General features: G+C 27.8%; 2 protein-coding genes across 3 annotated transcripts; both read left to right on the top strand.

Moving 5' to 3' along the window:
• The first annotated feature begins 2566 nt into the window (after window positions 1–2566).
• LOC114164864 (uncharacterized) lies at window positions 2567–6869 on the top strand. Of its 2 annotated transcripts, none has more exons than XM_028049637.2 (6): window positions 2567–2980; window positions 5094–5220; window positions 5518–5657; window positions 5779–5841; window positions 5925–5993; window positions 6523–6869. In XM_028049637.2, exons 1-6 carry the CDS (start codon window positions 2780–2782, stop codon window positions 6553–6555), a joined length of 633 nt encoding a protein of 210 aa, XP_027905438.1. In that variant the 5' UTR covers window positions 2567–2779; the 3' UTR covers window positions 6556–6869. The 2 variants fall into 2 exon arrangements, with proteins under 2 accessions (XP_027905438.1, XP_027905437.1); XM_028049636.2 differs by having other exon boundaries at window positions 2570–2980; window positions 6484–6869.
• A 7030-nt stretch (window positions 6870–13899) lies between these two features.
• Window positions 13900–16561, top strand: LOC114195849 (calcium uniporter protein 5, mitochondrial-like). The gene is made up of 2 exons (XM_028086265.2): window positions 13900–14393; window positions 15724–16561. Exons 1-2 carry the CDS (start codon window positions 13920–13922, stop codon window positions 16159–16161), a joined length of 912 nt encoding a protein of 303 aa, XP_027942066.1. The 5' UTR covers window positions 13900–13919; the 3' UTR covers window positions 16162–16561.
• Window positions 16562–17910: the final 1349 nt, after the last annotated feature.

The raw sequence follows: 17910 nt of genomic DNA, 5'->3' as shown, positions 1-17910 counted from the left end.
TCATCCCCACCGGATAACGGGTATTTTCTTATACTCATACCCATACCCATTTTTTTATTGTTCCATATATCAATTAAATATTTTTTATAAAAAAAATTTAAAAATCACACCAACGGAATCATGATACTATCAAAATATTCAATATTAAAATAACATACTCTTTTTGATTTTCATGATGTCAAATATTAAGAAAAATATTATAATAGTATAAATCTCAAATTAAAGTATCAAATAACAACTAAATAAAATTCAAATAATTATATAAAAGCTAAAAAATTACACATTACTAAAATTTTATAATAACCAAAATATTTATTAATTTTACAAATGATCAGTGGTTTCATTTGCATTCGATCCACCTACACATAGAAAAAAAATGAAAAATTAGATATGATATAATAATTGAAATTGAAAATTTTAATTACTAGAATATAATGTACCTTCTTCATCAGATTCATTATCATAAAGGAGTAAAGATAATTAAATATGTGACCCAAATTTGAGAATATCCATTTGAAAATAACATAACGGAAAAAAAAATGTATAATTAAGATTATGATAAAAGGAAAAGTACCTTGAAGATTTGCTTAAACCTTAAAGAACAAGCCAAACAATTAAAAGAGAGTAAAAAAGTGTATAACCAAAGTAACAAAAAGAAGAGCTACAAAATAAGAGTCAAACATTTTCATGAAAATAAATAAATAAATAAAGATAATCAAATGTGTAACCTAAAAATTATTTCATAGAATGAAATTGAGGAACACCTATTTGAACATAACCATGTACAGAGAGTAAAAATTATGTAATAAGAAGAAGAAAAATTACCTTCAAAATTAAATCTTGAAAAACAAACCAGACAATTGAGAGAGTAAACAAAGTGTATAACAAAAAATAAAGAGAATGAGAAATATGTTATATATATATATATATATATATATATATATATATTATATTACTATGTATATATATATTATATGTGTGGATATCTTATGTTTATATATATATATATATATATATAATTATTTATATATATTATATTATATTATATATTATATTATTATTACTATGTATATATATTATATGTGTGGATATCTTATGTTTATATATATATATATATATATATATATATATATATATATATATATTTTATAGATATATATTTATTTTAAGTATATATTATATTATATTATATAATAATATAAATATAATAATATATATTATATTATTATGTATATATATTATATGTATATGCGTAGATAATTTATGCTTATATATATATATATATATATATATATATATATTTCTTTTAAATTTTTATAAATTTGTAATGTTATAAATTTGTTTATAAAAGATCTCACTAGTTAAATGATTAATTTGTTTTATGTATATTATATTATATATATTATATTATATTATATATATTATATTATATTATTATGTATATATATTATATTATGTAAAAGATCTCACTACGTATATATTATATATATTATATTATATTATTATGTATATATATTATATGTATATTATATTATATTATATTATATTACATGTATATGTGTAAATATATATATATATATATATAAGTATATTTTATTTATATGTATATATACTATATTATATTATATTATATTATATTATATTTTATGTGTAAATATATTATTTATTTATATATATTTTTTAGATTATTTAATAAATTATAAATAGTTTAGTAATTTAAGGGGGACGGGTATTTGGGCGGGTATATATATATCCCCATCCCCATTCTCAGTTAAAAATTTCGGGTATTACCCATACCCATACTCATACCCAGTCAAAGCGGGGATTCCCCGTCAAAACGGAGACGGGTTCGGATGATACCCACGGGCACGGGTTTATTTGCCATCTCTAAGTCAAACTGAATACTGTATTATATATAATTTTTTTTCTATAAAAGTGATTTCAATAAATTTATTAACGACAACCTCAGACTAGAACAAAACTCATATTGACACCCAACCTAAAAGAACAGGTAAACTTATTAAAACAGTATTCCAAGAAATAATTAATGTTAAATTGCAATATTTGTTTTAATTAAGCAACTTAAAATGTATAAGTTGGGAGTGGGGTTTATGAAACATAAATCGTTAACCTGATTCTGGTAGCAGGAGATTGTTCCACATCATAGATTCTTAATAAATTCAATAATTTAAGGGAAGGCCTCTGCAATTACTGCTCCTTTTTCACCCATAGTTGCCATTGGACTTAAGCACCACACTGCAAAATTAACTATTTAAGTTTAGAAACCTGTGAGTAATTAGATAGTTATTTTTATTTGATTTGATAAATAAAAAAAGTAGTAATTAGCAATTAGGTATTCCCAGAAGAAATTGAAATGAGAAGGAAACAGAGTGAGTCCTGAAAACCAAACCCACATCATGTTCATGCCGTAACCTCCCTCTCTCCAAGCGCATGATTGAAGAGTCCAACCTCTCTCCATGACGTGGCGCAATTTCATTGGTCCGTTTCCTCTCGTCGGGATTCATCCCAACACACCAATAAACAAAACCAGTCACTCTCGCTCCTTTTTCTCTCTCTTTCTTTCTCTCTCTCTCTCTCTCTCTCTCTCTCTCTCTCCATCTGTGTTTTTCTCTCTGCAAAATTCCCCCAATTTCTCCACTACCCTATCTCTTCTGCTCCTCAAACTCCCACATTCGAACCCAGCAATGCACGATCTTCCGTACGAATGCAATTTTGATATTTGATTTCCTACTTTGCCCTTTTCACCGTCGAATTGGAAATGCTAGAGGCAATGGAAAGCTCAGTCAATGGTGGGTTCTCCCATTTGCAGAGCTGCGGAGACAGCAGTGAAGAAGAGTTATCGGTGCTGCCACGTCATACCAAAGTGGTGGTAACCGGAAATAACCGTACCAAATCGGTGCTCGTTGGTCTCCAAGGTGTTGTTAAGAAAGCCGTTGGTCTTGGAGGATGGCATTGGCTGGTAATTTTCTCATTCTCATCAAAACACGACACTGCGGATTTTTTAATTTCTTTGTTCTAATTTCAGTTGCTAATGTCGTTTGTTTGCATTGTTGTGAAACCGTGTCTTTCGTCTAACGGATGACCCCTGTCGGTCAATTTTGGTAGCTTCTGTTTTATTACTTCACGCGGCTAATTCTGCTCTAATTTAATTACACTGGAGTCCCTGTTTCTTGAATTTTACTACTGAGTGATTGTTATCTGAATTACACTCAATTATTTTAATCCAAAATTTCTAATGCCGAGTTCTTCGTGTTACAACTTGATTAGGTTTTATTTGACTGTGCATGATTTGAGATATAATTCACAATTACTAATTGTGGGTATCCATTGCATGTCTTTCTTCTTTGCTGGATCTGCTGTTTTATGAAGAGCTCTTTGAGGATCAGTAGTTAATTGGGTCTTCTGTTTGCTCGTTTTATTGACGGAAGTAAATTATATGATCCTTGCTCTGGGTTTTTTGTTGCTAATTCCACATCTTAGTTCTGAATTGTGTTTGGATTAAGTTTATGCTATTAATAAGATAGTTGAATCTGAATTGTGCTTGGAGTAAGGTTATGCTATTAATAAGACAGTTGAATCTAAACTCCCATTAGAATCAGAACTATTTCTTGAAGCTTTCAATCGTACCATTGTTTCTTCTTCCAATTTAGCCTTTCTGATAGTTTTATGGGTGTCTATGAAATGACTGATTATATTACATGATCAATTTACATTGGAATCAAACTGCTATATGGGAGATTTTAAATCCTCCATCTTAATGGCTAAAAGCTTTAATGTCCATTTTCCTATATTGAAATATCCCAACCTAATATCCATGCAATAAATGAATTGAAAGAAACAAGAAACTTCAACTATAAAAGTTACTATGACTAAATTTATAATTCTTAATTCATTCAAACATGGTCCTAAATCATCCAAACATCGGATAGAATAACTGCAGAACTTTGTAAGCATAACTTTGAACTATCCAAACATAAATCTAACAATAAACTTCTACAACAACTGTTTTTGTAGACTTTGACACCGTGTTCTATCACTTTCCAAAAGTTAACAATAAATGTTCATTTTTTTCCTCTTTAATAGGTATATAGATGTGTCTTTAACATTACTGGAGAAGAAAAAAGTTGATCTTAATTAATGTAGAAAAATGATTTAAACTTGTCTTCATTATAGGATTAAAAGTAAGCATATTGGATATAATACATCTTAAGCATATAAAAGATATTTATGTTGATATTCCCTAGATCTGATTAAATTTAAGTTCTGATTTTAATAGTGATAATATTTTTTTTATCATACCTTATCCTCTTCCTGGTATCAAATTTATCTTGTTGTAAACAGTATATTTTAGATTTTTTTAATTCATTTTTAAGAATTTAAATTATTCATATTTTTTTTGTTTATATGAGGGAAGTTTTCATACAATATATATGATATATTTTTTTTTATATGCGTACAAATTTAAAAGTATAGCTTTAATTTTAATATTCAATGTCTAAAAATATTATCTTTGAGATCATGATTGTTTGCATAGATATAATGATTTGCTTCGTTGAATTATGAATATTTATTTGCACTGTGAAAAATGTATTATTCACAAAAACTTAATAAATGAAAAAAAAATTGAATTGAATCAAATTAAACTTATCTTAATCACACATAAAAACAACTGTATTTAAATAAAAGAATAAATAGTTTTACAGTTATCTCAATCAGAGTACCATCTATGTTAAGTTTGTTGACTTTTAAAAGTCTTATGAGGGGAGACTTGTGATTATATGACAGTTTAAAAAAATTTATACTGGTAAGTTTGTGCCTGATCATTAAACTCTTGAAATATATATGTGTGTGATAATTTTTAAGTAAGTAATTATATTAAATTGATGTGAGTATAGAGTGAGATGAGTCCTATAACACCCACACTCGCACTGATTGTCCCTGAATTTTTTAGTAAATTCCCCCTGTTGCAGATATTTTACAGTTCCTGTAGGTTCCAGATAGAATTTTGATCCTTAGGTGTCATTTTCTGTGAGATGAATATTTTACATTGTTCTTAATTGGCACAAACGCAGGTTCTTACAAATGGTATTGAAGTGAAACTACAGAGGAATGCTCTTAGCGTCATTGAAGCACCCACGGGTAATGAGGAAGATGATGACCTTGAATTTGAAAATATGCAGTGGAATGGATCTGATATGGGTGAGTACTTTACAGTTTGTAATTGTTTTGCCTGCTGATATTGTGAATATTATGTGTGCATCCGACACTGAAAGTAGACCCATTTTGGAATGCTGTGGTATTTTTATTAATTGATTGTTGTTTTGGCTTCCATATTCGTGGGTTTCCAAAGTGGAAAAAGGTTGGTAACATTGGATCCATTGTCTTCTGGTTTTGCTTTTGTTATCTCTGAAGTTCTAGTGTTCTGCTTTACTCTCCCATGACCCCACCACTTTATAATTTTCCTTTTTCGGTTGTGATATTTTTTTGAATTCTCAGCATCCGACGACACACAAAAGTCCCACAAATCGAGACACAGAATGCATAGAACATTGGGATCATCTCACAAGACCATGAGTAGGTCCTTCTCTGGCGATTCACACTCGAAGGGGTCTGTTTCTATGCCTCATGGGTCCACGGTATATAAACATCATTTTTCTTTTCTTTTCTTAATTTCTTTTTTATCCACTGACATAGTCAATGATTTAGTTATTAGTTAGTATTCTCTATTAACATTATTATATTGAATCTTTTCTGTAGAAGGTGGACTTGAGCAAACTTGAAATGGCTGCATTGTGGAGATATTGGCGACATTTTAATCTTGTAAATACTTTGAACTATCCGCCTTGTTACTTTGTTGCAGAGAAGTCTCTCCTTTTTACTTACTTCTTGAGATGGATCTGTAGGTGGACGCCGTCCCAAACCCATCAAAAGAGCAGCTAGTGGACATTGTTCAGAGGCATTTCATGTCGCAGGTATCTAAATATTATATGCTGCATAAATTAAGATTTTAATTGTTGAATTTCATGTCTGATTGCAATTTTTCCGAGAGCTCTGTTATCACATGATAAAAAAAAACATACTTTCTAATCTTTGAGAATCAAAATTTGTAAGAAAGGAGTATTCTTGTTATGAATAAGCAGTTAATTATTATACTCTATTCTTTGATGGTGCAGTATTTTGAGTAATGTAAACAGAACATGTTATAGCTTTGTAAATAAGTATTATTATATCAGTAAAGGAACACATCCCACGTGAAGGGCACATGAAAAAAAAACATAGCTTTTCATATTTCACGAAAATGTAGTTCCCAGGTAGTTATGAATGTGACCGGGGCAAGCTTGACATTAATTGTACGAAAGGAAAGAAGAATTGGGTTTAAATGTATGTGAAGTGTTTTGGTAAGATTGATGAAGAAGGAGAAATTTAGGTGGTAGTCTGAAGTTGTGTTTGTTTTTTGTGAAGCAAATTGACGAGTTGCAGGTGATTGTGGGATTTGTCCAGGCTGCAAAGAGGCTGAAGACTGTATGCAAATGAGATGGAATGATGTTTGATAAGTTAAACTGTGTATGCTAACAAAGATAATGTATGTAATATCCACTTCCCTTGGTATTATGTAACATATTTATCGGTAATTTTGAATATTCTGATATAGTAGTAGGTTAGTAGTTTGAGATTATATAGAGGTTCTTACTCTTTTGTAGCCACCCAGTTGTGTAGATATGTATGACATTGCAACTGGAACGTAGGGAAGTCTCCACGGCTTTCTTTTCAACTTCATTCAATGTATTGCTGACCTGGGAAGTGCTTTTCAGACACCTTAATGTATATATTCTTTCACTTTCTCTCAACTTTCTTTCATTCGTTTTACATCACTCCCTCCACCTGTGGATTGCTGCCACCATCTTAAAGATACTGCACACAGATTGTTTTTCACTTCAAATCAAAAATGCTCCCTTATTATTGGCTTCAATTTGCACGTCAAATACACAAGTTCATGTAACGCCGACGCAAAATTAAACATCACAGATGCCAATGTTTTCTTTCTCCGTTCCCTCTCTCCTTTTTCTCACTTCTCTCTCTTCTCTTATTTTAGACTCATTTTCTTAGGGTTACTGGTGATTTAGACTGAGTAGACTTCCATCTAGATTCCATTTTAAGTTTGACATTTACTGTGTGGCTACCCTACTATAATTGAGTTGAATCATCAATTTGAATAATTAAAGAACACTTTACACCTTCACTCTTAACAGAAATATTTTCAAAATTAACAATTTAAATGTTATTCAAATAGATGATGTAAATAATATTGATTGTGAGTATTTTTTAATCACAATACTCATACAACAATATTCATATTATATGAATCATAATATTGTTTTCTTTATATATTGAAATTAGTAAATAATTAATACTTTTAATAAAAATGATAAGTGGTAATGACTGTTTTGTTATACATTTTCTTACTATTTTATATTTAAATTTGTGATAATATTTTTTTTACTTATTCAAATGGATTATAAACAACAATAATAGTTATTGGCAATAATTTTACTATTTTTGGACGTAACCATGAAAATTAAATTCTTATTTTAATTAGTACTATCTGTGCATATTTATTTAAAAATAAAAACAACTCAAACAAGAAAGTTTCAATTAATTATTTTTCTACATATTTAATCACAATTTTACTTTTTTATATTTTACTAATTGTTAATTATAATAGTCATATATAAAGTAATTATATTCATTGAATTTTATTATCCTAAAAGTATGAGACATTAAGTTGCAAACACATGTGTTTCTACTATTCCACTAAATTGAGTTGAAATAATTTTACGAGGTTTAGAAGTCTAAACTCAATGTAGTCATAATTTGATGCACAAAATGAAGTGGAAACCTACCAACAAAAGTATAATTAGTGTGTTTTGGGTTGAGTGGACTTAATAATTAATCACAATTCGGTTACACCCTTTACTTTTTATTTTTTATTTTTTCTCTCCTCTTTTCTTTATTTTCACTCTTCCCTGTCTACTTTATACTAACAACTTAATATAAAATATTAATATTTTCCTTTAAAATTATTTAGTATTAATTCATTTTAAATCAATAATTTTTTTCCACAAAATTTAACATAAAAAACTTTTTATTTTGAAAATATATTAAATAAATAAATATTATTTATATAAAAATGTAAAAGCTTATTATTATTTCAAGACTTTAAATTAAAAATATCTTTAATATTTTATAGGAGTTTAATCCATATCTTATAATTATTGAATCTCATGCTGATCTTTTGAAATAAAGGGTTAAATATATTTTTGATCCCTTCATTTTAATTGAAAATTGGAATTAGTTCTTACTCAAAACTATGGTCCAATTTAGTTCTTCAACTTTAAAAATGCTTGAATTTAGTATTTTAACCAATTTTTTGTTAAGTTTATTTGATGTTTCAAATGTGACTCTCAGCTAACATTGAAACAAAAATGTGTCAAAATATGTAAATAATTTAAATACTATCATGAAATGCGTTTGAAACTTTAAATAAACTTAAGAAAAATTGTCTAAAAGGAATAACTTCAAACATTTTTAAATCTAAATTGCATCAAAATAAAGAAATAAAGATATATTTAACCAAAAGAAACTCGGTTAAAATTTTGAAAAATTTAAATTGACTTGTTGAATTCTAAATTTTAAAATTATTCATTCAAACCTAATGTACTATTTGGTAATAAATAAAAAATAAAATTTAGGCGCATGTAGAGATAGAATTCATAAAAAAGGTAAAAAATAAATGTAAATAATGCGAAGTAGGTAAGAAATTGAGTGAGAAAGGGAAATGTGATAGTGGGTGTGGGTCAGAGAGCTTTGGAGAAAATTGAATTTCAATATCTGCCTTCACTTAACACCAAACATATCAGACACGCCAATAAAGTTTGTTGGTCGGTTGGTGCTTTCTTTGACATTCATTATCACACATTATATTATTAAATCCATTCTTCAAAACTCTTCAAAACCAAAATCCACACACTGCATTTTTAACTAACTCATCTTAACTCTCTCCTCTTTGACCCTTTGCCCCTATAAGTACACCATTTGTCTCTATTATTCATTATAACTCATTCTATAACACTTTTTTATCAGTGGTCTTAGTAACAAACAGAAAAGAAAAAAACATGAGTAACTTTCGAGTGTGGATTGTGTTTCTTTTGGCTCTGTCACTCTCCAATTCATGTGTTCTTGTCCACTCTCACCATGCTGCACACAAACCTGATTGCTACCACCCCACACCTCCGAAGCATAGGCACCGTAAAACTCCTCCACCGCCACCGTTGTGGTTGTCGCCACCGCCACCGGCGGCGTTTTATTTCTTTTCTCCACCACCTCCTAGCCCTCCTTATTTTCATCGAAGTCACAGGCATGTGGGGCAGGACCCAAAACACGTGGCCCCACCAAGGCTTCGGGTACTTTGATTTGACATCAGATATCACTTGTGCTTCATCGAGCATATGTGAAAAAAGAAAAGAAAAATTGGTTCTTGTTGTAATAGTGGCTTGAGTTAATTATCTTGCACTCTCGTCTCCTTTGTCTTCTTCTGTTCTTGAAGAACACATTACTCCTTTGGTGTTGTTGTTAATGTGGAAGTACCTGAACTTGTTGATTTGTGATGAAAATGTTGGCCATCTTACATGGTTATTAAACATAGTTATATACTTTAGAATGGTGTAATTTAACTCTGAATTTACGATAAAAATTTTGAATTTTTTGAGTGTGAAAAATTAGTTACAAGCTTATAAGACTTTAAGAAAAAAAAAAAATTGTGAAGAATTTAAGTTCAAATGAAAAAATTAAATAATGTAAAAAATAAAAACTCATGAGTATATTATTTTGAGGGTTTTCTTGTTGGATATGTCAATTATTTATGAGTTATATTTGTATTTTATTGATACGAATATAATATGATGAATGAAGATTTCTTATATTGAAAGACTTTCTAACAAATCTTTCAAACAAGAGTGTCTTGTTGCAGTTTATCATATTATAGGAGGTGTGTGTCTTAAGATTTTGGTTAAAAATAATGTTAATTCTTTATATGAATAGAATTTGTATTTTATTAATGTTGTATTTTTCAAGTAAATTTTTTTTTTTAAAATTCATGATTTTAAAGTAAAGTCATGCTTACTTACACAAATTTAATGTAAAAAAAAAAAGTTGTGTATGTCAAATACAACTTTAACTAATGATACCTTCTGAAATTTTTTTTGTTAAATATTATATGATTTTTCTTTATAAAATATCATGAAAGTAGTAAATTTGAGAGATAATTTGTAAGTTACAAAACATAATTTTGGCATATTTTAAACTTATTTCACAAGCTTTTTAGCTGGCTCCCGAAAAACATTAATTAATACATTAGAAATTTGTAAGATATTAACATACACACAACTATACCATACTCACTATTTATTTCCGCGAAAATATAGAATATAGAGAAATAAAGATGAAATATTAGGGTAGGTAAATATAACTTTTCCAAAATGAGTAAATAAAAAATAACTATTTTATGCCAAAATTAATAAAAGATAAAATATCTTTCAAATTTTTTATAGATCTATTTTTTATTTAAGTTTAGAGTAAAATGTTCACAATTCATTTTATTTTATCCCTCCTAATTTCTTTTTTCTCTTTCTCTTATCATCAAAAGAAAATTATGAGCTGATCTAAAAAAATACAAAAAGTAAATACGACGAGACGGAATTACTGGTAGATTATATGTCTACATAGTAAGAATAGGAAAAAAAAAAAAAGAGTGGTAAACACCATGAAATAAAATTTTAACTTAAATATTTTCTCTAAAAATGTGTCGGAAAATGTTTTAAATTGTTCAAGCCCTTCAATTAGATTCTCATTATAATTCCTCCGAAACCCTTCCCTACTTTAATTTTGTTTGTCCTATTTAATTGGAAATATTAAAATTATTTACAAATATAAAAACAAGGAGCTCTTGTAAATTTAAATAGCATGGTTTCAAGTTTATTTATAAAATTTACTAAGAAACTTTTAGATGGTGTGTTTTCCATTGATATAAAAAATTATCAATATCTTTTTATAAAAAAATCATAAAAAATAGCAAACAATTACTATTTTTCTATTAATTTTTTTTTTAATTTTTTAACTGAAATTTATGATAAAGTATTTTATAAAATAACTAAAGTGAGATTTATAAAAAAAACAATATATTTTGTTAAGAACATTTTAATAACATTTAAAAAAAATAAATACTATATGTTATGTAATTTTATTTATGGTAATAGCTATTTTTAAATATATCAGAATATTATGTTTATATTATTTGTAGTGATGCAAAATGAGAAGATGAGTGAAAATTAACTATTGTAATCTAAGAAAATGTTAAATGGTGTGCATTAATGGTGAATATTTCTAATTAAAAGGTTCCTCGTGTCTGTCCAAATTTAATTTGTAGTTTTTGTTGTTATAAAAAATGGAGACACTAAAGTTCAAATTTGAAATCTGTGTGTACCAAAGTATTCATCACTATGTCAATTTCATTGAATATTAAACATACACATTTATTGTGGTCTTCCATGCGACATAATTAGGTATCATACTTTCATACACTTGCCATTTTTCTGGTGTTCTACATTTATAGAAACATGATATATATGTAAATAAACTTATTAGATATATTATTTTAAATTAAAAACCAAGGCCATGAGATGTTACATAACATAACATTAGTTTGATAGGTGACTAATTTTTTATTTAAAACAAAATAAAAAATTATTATATAACACTTATTTAATATTATTAATACAAATAACTTAATTATATTGAATTTTTCAAAATATAATCAGAATTGAGACATATAAAAAAAAAGAAAATATTCAAGAGTTTTTTATGAAAATAAAGTCAAATGGAATGATTTAATCTAATTTTTATGGAATATTATTATTTGTTTGTTTTTTCATATAATTGATTCTATTTTAATTTTATTATTTAATTTATTAAATGAAATAACATAACTTTTTATAAAAATAATTACAATTTTATAATTTATTTTTGTTAATGTTTTAGTTTGTGGTGTTTATTTGAGGAGTTAAACAGTTATATTGACATATGAACTTAAGTTTAAAATATGAAAAATTGATAAAAATAAATAAAACTTATTTAAAAATACTCAAATTTATGAAATTTTAAAACTTAATTAAATCTATAATAACAAAAATTTAACTCTACAATTTATATTTGTATATTTGTAAAGAAAAATGAAATTTGATCACATGGACTATCATTTATATACCTCCAACATGATTTTTAACGAAATGAATACTGTTTCTTAATTTACAATGCTCAAATTATGGACATGGTTGAACAAAAGTATTAGTATATATTTAAAAATAAATTTAAAGTAATTTATCTATAAGTTAAAAACGTTTCATATGTATAAGTGAACGGGAAGAAGTTTTCTTATATAATTTGTCTACATTTTAATTTTAATTTTAATATAAATTTATTTTAATCCTTTTCTCTATACATATTTATGAGACAAAAATTGTTGTAATACAAATTTTAGATGAGTAGTAATGTTGTTTTGTGACGGAGGTAATCGGATGGGTTAAGTCACAATCGAATCATGGTGTTTGGACTCATACGTTTCTTAAATAGAAAAAATTACATCCTGACTAATAATTATAAGTTCTTTGGTACCTTAAGTTCTATGCCACTACTTTTTCTAATACATTTTGATGGGTACCTTAAGTTGCATATTCTTGAAATGCATTTAGACTTCGACTTATCTTATATATTATGATATTTTGCACGCACATTTAATTTTTTATTCCGCAATCATTCAGAACTTTATTTAGTTTCATGCAGAAGATTTCTAAGTTCTTATTTATCCCCTTCAACATATTTATAACTCACCCTTCAAGTCTTCAAGGGACGACCCAAATTTGAAGAATTGGCCGAAGGACAAATATAACAGAGGGAGAAACTCATTGTGTTTATCAATTGTAAATATTTGTAACTTTGAAGAATTAAAGATTAGTTTTGCTAGATTAAAGTTTTAACGAGCTATTTTTAAAATTAGTTGAAAACTAATTTGTAAGTAGATGCTTAACTTTGTCTCTGGATTTTTTTTTCGTAAATTTTAAATCCTGGTCATTTCCTGAACTTTAAAGTGTTTTAATACAAGTTATAAAATTTATATAGATATCATCTATAAGAAAAAGAAAATACTATATTACTTGCATTATCAAAGATGCATGAAATTGATAACATTTTTACGTGTCAATTACTTTTATAAGTTATTTAAAAAGTATGTGTTGTATTAATTAAGATTTCAATGGTGTAATATATCTTGGTTATCCGAATGAAATTCTGAACATAAGACATAAACAATGTTGTTCTTTGAATAAATAATACAGAGTATGTTATTTTGAAAAGGAAAATAGTTGAAAAACTTAAAATATAGTTGAAAAACAACACTATAATTCACTGTATTAAGTTGCTGATAAAAAAAATCACAATATTAAGCCTTATCTTAAAACTTGGGTACCAGAACAGTAAAATTTAAAACATTAAAAAGTTAACATAAGTATATAAATAAATAAAATGTTTTTTTTTTTTACATAAATCAGAAAATGTTTGTTTCCCAAACTAAAATTTAGCTTAAAATAGAATAATAGCGTGTAAGAAGAAGTATGGGAAGGAGAATATGATGGTTGTGATGACTGTGAAAGCAAGAATATTCTTGACATTGGGCCTTAGTTTGAATGAGAGAGAGGGCCCAATAAGAGGGTTTTGAAAGCCTTTAAATTGAAGTTCAATTCTTCATGCATCCACTGAAAGCAAACACAAGACACACACATAACACGTCAATGGCACCTGGGAAAGTTTTCCCAAAACGTCTTTTCGATGCTGTTAAAATGTCGTTGCGTACTGTCCTAACCTCGCCGGAATCCTCCGACAAAAGCTTCTTCCGCCGCTTTCTTGAGGTTAGAAGTGTGTATGGCCACTCCGACATTCCCTCACTTCCGGCGAGAGACAAACTCAGGGACAAATTCAAAGGCATCGGGACCGTTGATCTTAATGTTAATCATCCAACGGCTCCGGATGCCAGCAGAATTTTCATCAATGATGCGAGGAAGACTCTTAGGACTTTGCAGATGGAAAAAGTGAAAGCGAAGCTGAGAGACATTCCTCACACCTCAATTTCTTACTCTCACTACTTTGGAATCTGTCTTCAGCACTGTGATTACAATCAACGTCAAGCCACGGAGTTCGCCGAGACATTGGATCACTCTGGAAATGTCATCGTTTCCGGTGACGTCGTTTTTCTACGCCCAGAACAGGTTGGTCTCTTCAAAAGTAAACAATTATTTTTTATTGTAGAATAAAATTAATGAAAGTAAGAACAAGATTTAGGATGTAAAATTTAGTAGATTTCATTTTTTTATGGTGTAACTGATTTTGCTAGGTGAGAATCTACTTGTTAACATAGTATTTGAGTGAGCCTATCTTAATTATGTTCATTTATAAATTGAATTTTAAAAAATTGAGTTATATTTAAATCTCATCACTTACTTCGAAACGAGACGAAGGTTCTAATGATCTCCTAATTCTGAGGGTAGTTTGAAGCAGTGTAGAGAGAGTGTATACTAAATAAATCATAACAAGACTAATATTTTTAGTAAAGATTTCAAAGAGAATGTTACATTCCAAGTAGTTACATTTAAAATTATTTATATTTTAAACATATCATTAAATAAAATAAAATATGTTCATAAACGAGCGATTAAGTTTAAAGTTTATATGCTTTTTTGTAAATATTTTTTTTTCAAATTATCTGTTAAAATGATATAATTAAAAACCCGTAAAAAGTTATCAAACAAAATTGATAAACCCTAAACCCTAAACCCTAAACCTTAAATCCTATATCTTACTACAATTTGAAATAATTTTAAATTGCAAGTGAATAGAACACGTGAAAAATAAAAATTTAAAATTATTTAAAGTACATATAAGATATGCTTAATTAACTAAAGCAAAACGTAAAATATACATATACCAAAAAAAATTGAATTCTAAAATACAATTAATTTACTATACTTGGATTTCAAACATGAAAAACTACTTTCAAGAAAATAAACTATTGTTTAATATATTAAGGTTGGTTACTTTACATTTAAGTTAAACAACTATTTTATACATATCTTGCCAGAAGATGTTTATGCTTAAAGTTTCAACGATTTTAGTCGACTTTGATTAATTTGTTTTCGAAAATGAAAGCTACTTTTTATTTTATATACATAAAAAGTGATAGGAATGGAATGCATCTTTAACATTAATTGGTAATATATGAACTGTGTCCCGACGAAAAAATTCTTCCTAAATATTTTATCCCAATTGTGAGTTAAAGTTTTTAACAAGACGGGTGAATAGATTTTTTGGAAGACGATTATTTCATTTCGAAATCACATTTGATCCACGATTTCATTCATATCTAAAGCTTCCTTTCAATTAAAGAGAGTAATGGCTGTATGAACACAATTTTGAAAAATAATAATTTTTAACTGCTGCAAAGTTAATTAAAAAAAGTTTTAAATGTTGCTTATTGGTGAGGGATTTGTGAAAATATCAGTGTGATGAATGAATAAAATGTAATGCTGTTTGAATTTACAGGTAGCTAAAACAATTGGGAGGTTGATATCTGAATCAATACCAAATCCAAAGGACCCTAGAAGGAAGGAGTTGGAGATGATGGAAAAGCAAAAGTCAATGATTGATGAAAAGGCCAAGGCCCAGGTGCGATGCGAGCTTTACTGTGGGCTGGGCTTCTTAACCGTTCAAACAATTGGGCTGATGAGACTTACTTTCTGGGAAATAGGCTGGAATGTGATGGAGCCCATATGTTTTTATCTGATGTCTCCGTATTTCTCTTTAGCATACATGTTCTTCCTAAGGACATCAACACAACCCACCTTCCAGGACTATTTCCAAAGCAGGTTTAAGACAAAACAACAGCGTCTTATGAAGATTTACAATCTTGACATTCAAAGGTACAACTACCTTTGTAAAGCATGTTATGTTCCTGCCAAATCCCAACCTTTTTCGCCTTAAAACCACATTCATCATTCAAACCCTTTCTCCACCACCACCACCACATTTCATTTATCACTTTTGTTTAACATTTCAAAACACAGTGATCATAAGGTACATATCCAATTAGTTAAGATTTTTTACTAGTTAAGCTCAATTATAACTCTTCACCTTTAGAAATGTCGTATCTCGTTGAAAAAAATAAATATGTTTGAAAGGGAGAAGTTTCAGAACTCTGGATTATAGTCCGAAATATCCTTACGTTGTTTGTTTTTGTTTTTGTGGTATAAATTGCAAGAGTCATTGTAGTAGTTGGTAGCTACTGGCACAGTAGTCAATTTCTAGTATACATACGAACACGTGTATAGAGAACAAAAAAATTGATCAACTTGTAGCTAAGCCATGACCCACCATTTTTTATAGGTTTATATCTTTATCTGTATGAATATATCATGCATTATTCATGTTGTCATGTGCATTGAAAATGACAGCAGCGTAGCTTAGTCTGTAATTAAACAAACAGATTAAAATGGTGAGAGTTCAGAAACCCATGCAGCTCTACCGTATAATTGAGGCACTAATATGTGATAACTATTTTTAAAAGAGAAGATGTAATAATTTTTTTTTATAAGTCCAAAATATTTTTTTAATCAATTAATTTATTATAAAATAATATATATATATTATTAATAATTAGTCTTATTTATTTATTTATATTATTTTTTATACGTTTTGTTTGAAATGAGTTTGTTTAAATAGAAGTGGTGTGGACATTAGTGTCTGGCTTGAGGTCCACCAGCGCGTTCCCTGGCACCAAAAGGTCCACACAGGTGTTATGTAAAACAGTGCCCTTTGATGCAACACTTGTAATTGGGTTGTTTTGAGAAATTTCGATTATTGGGGGGTATGAAATTTCGATTATTGGGGGGTATGCAACACATGCAGCATTAAATTTTGTTCACATTCACATTCTTTTTCTTTCATTGGGGGTATGAATGACAAGGATTTTATTATCCTGTATCCATTTACGAAGTAAAAATTCATTAAGATTAATTAAATGATTAGTTGACAGAACTCAACAACTACATAAAAAAACCATTACACACCACCAAAGTTCACTTCCCACGGATCATTAAGGACTTACCCATTTTCTCATCTCATATTTAAGAGAAGATATATATATAACTTTTATTTCATCCCTATCTGCGAGATATACAAATGATACGAGATCAAATATATATATATATATATATATATATATATATATATATATATATATATATATATATATATATATATATATATCTCCAGTAAATATGGAGATTTATGTTAAAACACATATTTATTTAAAACATATTTAGAAAGATGGGTTCATTTGTCATTCTTAATAACAAGGACTAATTTGATAATACATTTTGATGAGAAAAAAAAATGTATAAGATAATTTGTTTTTATAGAAATTTTAAATTTTTAAATTTCAGTTAAAAAAGGAAAGTTTTAAATTTCTCTTTATTTGTTACATTTACTTTTTCCCTTTATTTCAGCTGAGTAGTTTAAGGTGTATGGCTTAGTGGAATATCTTTAACATTTGATAGATATATTTTAGTTGGGTTAATTGGAATTTTATGTAAGTTTTTCAACACTTGATTTTTCTTTAATTTTAGTCTGACAAAAAATATTCCATACTAAACTTGATTATTGTTATTTTTCAACAATATTTATAATTATTTTTTCACCAATACAATAATTATTTATTTATTATGTTATTTA

The sequence above is a fragment of the Vigna unguiculata genome, chromosome 9 (genome assembly GCF_037176805.1).
Source record: "Vigna unguiculata cultivar grain cowpea cultivar isolate G323 ecotype 2 chromosome 9, ASM3717680v1, whole genome shotgun sequence".
In the NCBI taxonomy this organism is placed as follows: Eukaryota; Viridiplantae; Streptophyta; class Magnoliopsida; order Fabales; family Fabaceae; genus Vigna; species Vigna unguiculata.
This window is presented reverse-complemented; position numbering and strand designations above follow the sequence as displayed.